At 45.6% G+C, this 7,629-nt stretch overlaps 1 protein-coding gene across 1 annotated transcript in view; it reads left to right on the forward strand.

Annotated features, from left to right (window-relative positions):
* Nucleotides 1-2,473: 2,473 nt before the first annotated feature.
* RWDD1 (RWD domain containing 1) overlaps nt 2,474-7,629 on the forward strand; it is a 20,791-nt gene continuing 15,635 nt past the window's right edge. Inside the window, exons 1-2 of the mRNA XM_019537945.1 lie at nt 2,474-2,632; nt 5,425-5,490. Coding sequence (XP_019393490.1) covers nt 2,560-2,632; nt 5,425-5,490 — 139 coding nt within the window. The 5' untranslated portion in view covers nt 2,474-2,559. The remainder of the gene's footprint in view (nt 2,633-5,424; nt 5,491-7,629) is intronic.

Genomic DNA, 7,629 nt, shown 5'->3' on the forward strand with positions numbered 1-7,629 from the left:
ATCTTTGAATGAATTCATTCATTCCTGAATAAATGTATTCAAGAATAATTATGACATACACATTTATAATATTATGCTGCAAACTTGTATGTTGTATATTTGAAGATATTATAGTCTATATTTGACTTGTCAGGTGTAACTAAATTCACCACTACAATGACACAGACTTGTGTATTGCAGAGGCTTGTCTTTTGACATCTGCATGACTCCAGAGTTTTTTGCACCCTCATTTGACAAGTAGTCTAACAAATACTCTGCTTCTTCATGTGGAGTTGTCTGTAAAGGTTATCAGTTTTAAACTATTTTTAAGATACATTGGTGTAGCCATTCTGCCTACTCAAATATTTTGTTTCTACAGGCAAATTGTATTAAGAGCTTTTAACATCATAATGGGTGCATCTACACATTCATTAATGTGTGCTAGTTACTTCACATTTAATTTAGTACTTGTATAATCAAGAACTAAATAAATATACAGTAATGAAAGTTACTGCACAGTAGCAGCAGCAAACGCTTTTTTAGTGATGCTACTGCAAAGTCACCTAATAATATTGTGTAGTAGCATATTAGTACAGTTTGTGCTGCAACACGCTACTGCGCATTAAGCATCTTGTGTAGACATGTCCAGTATGGCCATTGAGAAGCAACAGATTGTTTGTTTGTTTTTGAAGGATCTTTATTTGTGGTGACCAAATCACAACCTGTCTGAGGAAAACCAAACTCTTCTTGACTGAATGCTAGCATGCAATTTTACAATAATACATCAGAAATTCTCCCCTGTACCAGCCGCATGGAAGAGGTGCAAGATGGGAAAACTTCAACGTACTGCAAAACCAATAACTCCTCCATAGGTATTAATAGGAGCACCATTCATGGCACATACAGACGCTACACTTAGACCAGTCTAAGTGAGCATAGATTTATCTAAACCTGTAACTGTACAGAAGTTTGGAACATGTAGGTGGCTTGTGCCATTTTTAGACTGGTCTAAGATAGACCTTGTGCAAGGTACACTTAATTAATATCAGTTCAGGTTAGACTGATGTGTTGAACTTGTACTGTTCCCCAGTCCTTTTATCTGCTTGTTATCTATTATGTGAAAACTTCATTGAGTATCTGCTTTCTTCATGGTTGGAAGGACTAATTTTTCATGTGCTATAATGTGGTTTTCCAGTGACTGCCACAATTTTCTGGCCTGACGCTCCAATGTTTTCAAGTATAAAATCTGCTAAGACAGGGAAACACTTTCAGGGTACTGGGCACTAAATAGGTAGCCTCGCCTTCCGTTAAAGAGATTCCAGGCCAGGATCCATCTGGTAGTACGTCTAAGAGAATCTAATTTTAAAAATACCGATTACAATACTAGGTTTTGACACACTTTTTAATGCTGCTGTAGGGGATCACCTCTGCCTGATTTCTTAGTCATTGGATCAATGCAATGATTATTTTAAGGCTCTTGAGGCTAGATCTTTTCTGACTTCTAGGGAATCCAATAGGATGAAGCTGAGGGCAAGCAAAACCCAGGGTGCATCTGGGTTCTGGAAACTGATTCTGAGACCTTGGAACTGGGAGGCTCCTCCCTAGTTTGCTCCTGAGCCCTGTGCCTGAGGGTAAGCAAAGCCTGGGGGCATCTGAACCCCAAGCCTCTGGGCTTGGGCCTGCACATAGGATGCTTGCCAAATGATTTGGAAACATCTGAAGCCCCAGGTGGAGGATGTTTGCCAGTAGTACGGCCACATAGTTCTTGAATGATTCATGAATTTGGAATTTATTTGGCTTAGAACACACAATTTTTCCTTAAAGAAAAATGTCTCTGATTTAATGCCCCCCCTCCAGTTTTCAGTTAAAACGAAGTAACCCCAAATCTACATTTTTCTGTGATTAAAATGAAACACCGCTATAAATACCTATGTATTAGTGGTGTTTCTTCTTATCTATATCTGTACATTAGTGGTATTACGTTCTAATCATGGAAAAATGTGGATGTGAGGTTATTTTCTTTTAACTGAAAATTGGGCATTTCTTTAAATCGGAGAAAACCAGGACCCCTGGCCATAAGGAAGTACGGATAGCAAACCCCGAAATCGGTTCACCCTCCCTGAGGGTGACCTGGGCTTTGCATATGCAGCACCAATTGGCTGCCTCGAGAAGGATTGTACGTTTTGAACACTTTTACTACCAGTAATGGTACACCCCACAAGGGCCGAAAAGATAGTATAAATACGGTAATCACCGCGCGCCTGACACCGCTGTTAGAAACAAGCCCCCAGCGGGCAGCCCGGCACCTTGCTGTGACACTCAGTCTGCAGCGGAGCCTGGCAGTTTTCTACGTCATCATCCCGCACCTGCCCTGCCCAGTGCAGAGCCCCAGCTACTGTGTACGTCATTATCCTGCACCTGCCCGGTCTCGAGCAGAACCCCGGCCAACGGCTACATCATCATCCCGCGCTTGGCCGGGGAGTGCCTTGTGCGCTTGCGCGCGCCGGGCTATCACACGCGCGCGCGCCCCCCGCTCCGGGGGGCAGTTGACGGAGACAGTTGCCCTGGCGGCGCGGGGCCATGACCGACTACAGCGAGGAGCAGCGCAACGAGCTCGAGGCGCTCGAGTCCATCTACCCGGATTCCTTCACCGGTCAGCACCCCCTAGGGGCCCGGGCCTGGCCCTCGCCCCCGCCCCCGCGGCCCGGCTGGGCGGGGATGGACGGGAAAGGGGAGGGGAGCCTGCCCCACGCTTCCCTCGCGGGGCTGCGCGCGGAGCTGGCCTCGTACAGCCGGAGCGAAGGAGGGTTGACGGGACCTCAGGAGGCCGCCAACTGCCACCCCTGCCGCTAAGTCAGAGCGGGAGTCCACAGGGTGAGGCGGGCTCAGTGCAGCTACACCTGTCAGGGAGGGAACCGCTCTAGTCACTTTTTAGAAATCAATTTATTTTTCAGAGAATTGTAGAAAATGAGGGTTGGAAGGGATCCCAGGAGGTCATCTAGCCCAAACCCCTGCTAGAAGCAGGACCAGCCCCTACTAGAGCATCCCAGTAAGGTTTTGTCTAGCGGGGTCTTGAAAACTTCTGAGGATGGAGAGTGCATCACCTCTCTGGGGAACCTGTGCCAGTCACTGTGTTACTACCCTCCTGCTGAGGACATATTTTTTCCTAATATCTGACCTAAATTTCCATTGCTGCAGCTTGAGACTATTGCTCCTTCTGTCACCCGCCACTGCCCAGAACAGTCTAGCTCAAGGGTGGGCAAAATATGGTGGGTGGGTGGATCTGGCTTCAGGCTGCCATCCACCCACTGCCCACCCGCAGGTGGCTGCTCATTGTGCCCGGTGGGTCGAAGGCAGCCGGGAGCTAGCGCCAGGGTCCCGTGTGCTGGGCAGGAGCTGCCTGGCTGAAGCTGCACGCCCTGTCCAGAGCGGTATGACTGACACAGGAGCATCAGCCACAGCTGGAGAAGAGCAGCCCTGCTGGCCTGGGCCCTGGCAAGTGCGCAGCTTCTGGTGGGGCTGTTCCTGTTGCAGCTACAGCTGGCTGGGTGCTGCTGGGCTCCCTCTACCTCCTGGTGACAGTGTGAGCCTGGCTGGCTGCAGCTATGTTGGGAACAGCCCCACCAGAAGCTATTGTGCAGGGAGCGGATCATGCTTGCCCTTCTCCCGAACACTTCTTTCCCACCCACTAAGCCCCATAGGGAGTTTTGTTGAGTTTTTGTATGCAGGCTGGGTCACCACCCCTGCAACAGCTCATCAAAACTCCCTATGTGGCCCTCAGGCCCAAATAATTGGTCATCCCTGTTTTAGCTCCATCGTTTTCTGGAACCACCCTTCAGGTGGTTGAAGGCTAGTAATAAATCCCTCCCACAGTCTTCTCTTCTTCAGACTGAATAAGCCCAGTTCCTTCAGTCTTTCCCCATAAGCCATGTCCCCCAGCTCCCTCACCATTTTTGTTGCCCTCTGCTGGACTCTCTTCAACTTGTCCACATCTATTCTGTAGTGTAGTGGGGGGCCCAAAATTGGACACAGTACTTCAGGTGTGACCTCACTAGTCCTGAACAGAGGGGAAAAATCACTTCCCTCAATAATGCAGCCCCCTGCCCTGCCCCTGATGGCATGGCATGTGCTTGGCCCAGGGAAACGAGTCAGGAGTGCCCAGTGTCACCTGGTCTGGGCTTCCTTCTCTGTTTCTAGCCTGAGGTCCCTTCTACCTGTACAGGTAAAGACATGGTGGAATTGAATGCATTGTGCTTCCTGCTGCACTACACATGCACGGCAAGAGCTGCGGTTGTGGGATTGTACATTAGATCCAGTCAGGCCTTATTGCCAGTACAGAGGCAGGCAGATCCATACACCAGCAAGGCACAAGCTCTGCAACTTGGAACCCTCACAGCTGAGGGGCTTCCAGCCATCGGGGAGCCCAACACATCCCTGGAGCTGGGAGATCTAGCTACCACCATTTCCCAGCCTTGAGGGTGCGTAAAACCTTTGAGCTGCAGGAATTATGTCTGCCAGGGATTTCGCTGTGGGGTTGTAGGTTGGGTGTGTGGTGTACCCCTGTGGTTGGGAGCTCTGTCTGCTCCTGGGGCTCCAGGCCATAGGGGAGACCCTGCTACACATGCAGATTAGAGTTTGATAGCAACCAACTGTACAGTTAGTACACACTTTTGGGCTGGCTGGAGCTTTTTATCATGATACCTACTTTGCACATGTAGCTGGTATTCACTCAGTTTGGATCAGTTGCAGCTCATTCGACTTTGGGCTTCAAGGCTTGTGTGTAAGTGACTGGGTTGCATCTGTGTTGGTACAAGGCATAGATGCAGCCTTGCATCAAGCTGTAGATCTTTCAGGATTATGAGGGGATGCTTGTCAGGTCTTGGACCCTGAAGTGTTTCTGGGTAAAAAGAGACAACTGGCTCAGTGAGTATTTGAAGATTTTGTTTGGTACCAGACTGCGGAGCTTACAGATAGACACGCCCATTGCCCCACATGAGATCCTTGTGAAAATCAACATCTGTTTTTACTTTGTAGGATTGCTGAGCATCCTTCTTAAAATTAAAACAAATATTTTCATTTAAGACAAGCTGGCAGCCTGATTTTTTTTTTTTTAAGTAAAAAATATATCTGCTTCACAGAGAATAATTTAATCATTAGACCTGCAATGTGTTTTTGTTGTCTTTTGGTGGACAGAAATTTTACATTAGAATGGTGATGTGTGTAACACTAGAATTAGAAAAGCACTTCAGATATTTAACGTATGGGTAACAGTGGGGGAAAAGACTATGCATTATATTAAGGGCTTCTTCAGCCCCTTTTACAGTGAGAAATATAGTTCTAATGAATGAAGCAAAGTATGATAGAAGTAAAGTATCACCGATATTATTGTGAGGGAAAGGTGTTAGACTTAAGCTGTTTCATTTCCTTTTTTTTTTTTTTTTACAGTGTTATCAGAAAACCCAACGTGTTTCACTATAACTGTGACATCTGAAGCAGGAGAGAATGATGAAAGTAAGTATAGTTTTTTAAAAATTACATGCTGTGTTTCAAAATACTCCCTCTTGTACCTGCCCACTGTTTTCTAAGGTATACTTTTTGGGCATATTTTGCAGTAATCTGTGAAAAATCATTATGTCCCTCTGACTTGGATATTGAGATTGAAAATGCAGTTGCTGACTTGCAAATACAGTTGTAGGCCAGATATAAGGCCTAAGTTTCAGGAATGTGAATATGATTGGTAGCATGGTATCAGAAATGAAAGGTGTTGTAGCAGCCTCAAAGCAAATAAACTTGTAAAGATAACAAAGAAAGAATGAAAAGATGGTGAGGGAGCTGGCAGAGTTTGCAATTTCTTTCTACATCTGTTAGTTGAGTGTTCTGACTCTTGGTATGTTCTCTTGGTTCAGTTAGAGCAATTTCTTGGTGATTGGTATTTTAAGAGCATAGTTTATAGTCAGTACTAGAAACATAGGATTTTTTTCACTAAGGCAGGGCTGTCTAATTTATTATTTATTGAGCCCAGGGCTAAAGACAGAAATTACACACAAAGTGATTACAAAGTGATTCAAATCTGTAACACAACAAAAATTCAGTGCACATAAACTGCTTTCAAAATGATCAGAACCGATTTACGATAAACCTGGATGGGTGTAGTATCAGTCTTAACTGATTTCGATTAAATCAGTTTATTGAACTTCTGTCCCTGATCCCTTCCAGATTCAAGTTAACTCACAGTCCCTTACCATCCCAGGATGCTTTGTACCTCCCCTGCAAACTCCTCTGTGCAGGGTGGGCAGATAAGTCTTGGCGCAAGGGGTCTGCTCCAGCCTAGCAGGGAAACGTGCTGTAGCACCCCCCAGCTTCTGGCCTGGGCCACCGCAGGCATGTGGTTGCATTTCCAGAATCAAAAGTAAATGTTTGTTCACTTGCTTATCCATTCACTCTATGCAGCTTAGACTAACCTGCAAAGATTAAATTGATTCAGCCTCAAGTTTTTGACTGTTTGTACTTAGCCCAGGAGACCAGATCTGGACCATGGGGCTTCTTGGATGACCTATCTCCAGTGACTGGGCAGGGGCTGACTGACACAGCTGCAGAACCCATGGGATAAATGGACATAAGTAAAAACTTCTTTACAGTTCAAATGTCTAGAGTCTGGAACAGACTCCCCTGAGAGATGGTACAATCACCTACTCTGGAAATCTTTAAAAAATGTCTGGGCATTCACCTAGCTCAGGTCAGCTGATACCAGCAGTCTTTCCTTCCCAAACGCAGGGAGGCTGGACTGATGATCTTGTGACATCCCTTCCAGCCCTTTACATCTATGAATCTTTGAATCTGCTTGCTCCCCTGCCCTCTTATCCCCTTTTTCTGATTTGAGTTGTGAGCAGCAACAGAAGACTTTGAATTCAGCAGCCAGCAAGCGTGGAGGAAGAAAAGTGGCAGCATTATTCCCTGGGTTCCAGAACTCCACCAGTAAGCCTCACAGCCTGCATTTTAAACTCTCGTAGGCTTGGACAGCCCTACTCTGAGGCATAATTCTGCTTTCACTAAAGACAAAAAGAGCAGGAGTAGGCCTTTAATCAGTAAAACAACAATCTATGTAACATAATAACTTACTCCAACATATAAATCCACACAACTCCAAAAAGCTTCTGAGTTTAATCAGCTGGGCACTGTTCAGACTGTCTTCATATTATAGCTTTGTAGTCACTTTGTACCTCATTATCATGCTAGCATAGACTAAGGTATTTGCATATTAAACACTTGTATAAATAGGCTTTGTCACGGATTGCCACAAGTAATACTCTTGGTTTTCTGTTGTGGTCAACAATTAATTTCTAACCTTATATTTTATGTTAACCCACTTTTTAGCCTAGGCAAATCATTTTAGGGCCACATGCAAAAAAGAAAAAAAAAAAGAAAATGACTTGTATGCAAGTGCTTGTGCACTTACCTTCAGGACATTTTGGGACTAAAAACTCAGAGTGTATCCATAGATTTCATAGACATTAAGGCTGGAAGGGACCTCAGAAGATCATTGAGTCCAGCCCCCTGCCCAAAGGGCAGAAAGTCAGCTGGGGTCACAGGATCCCAGCAAGATAAGCATCCAATTTACTCTTGAAGGTGTTCGATGTAGGTGCTTGAACC

This window comes from Crocodylus porosus, unplaced genomic scaffold (genome assembly GCF_001723895.1).
Source record: "Crocodylus porosus isolate Cpor-Errol unplaced genomic scaffold, CroPor_comp1, whole genome shotgun sequence".
In the NCBI taxonomy this organism is placed as follows: domain Eukaryota; kingdom Metazoa; phylum Chordata; order Crocodylia; family Crocodylidae; genus Crocodylus; species Crocodylus porosus.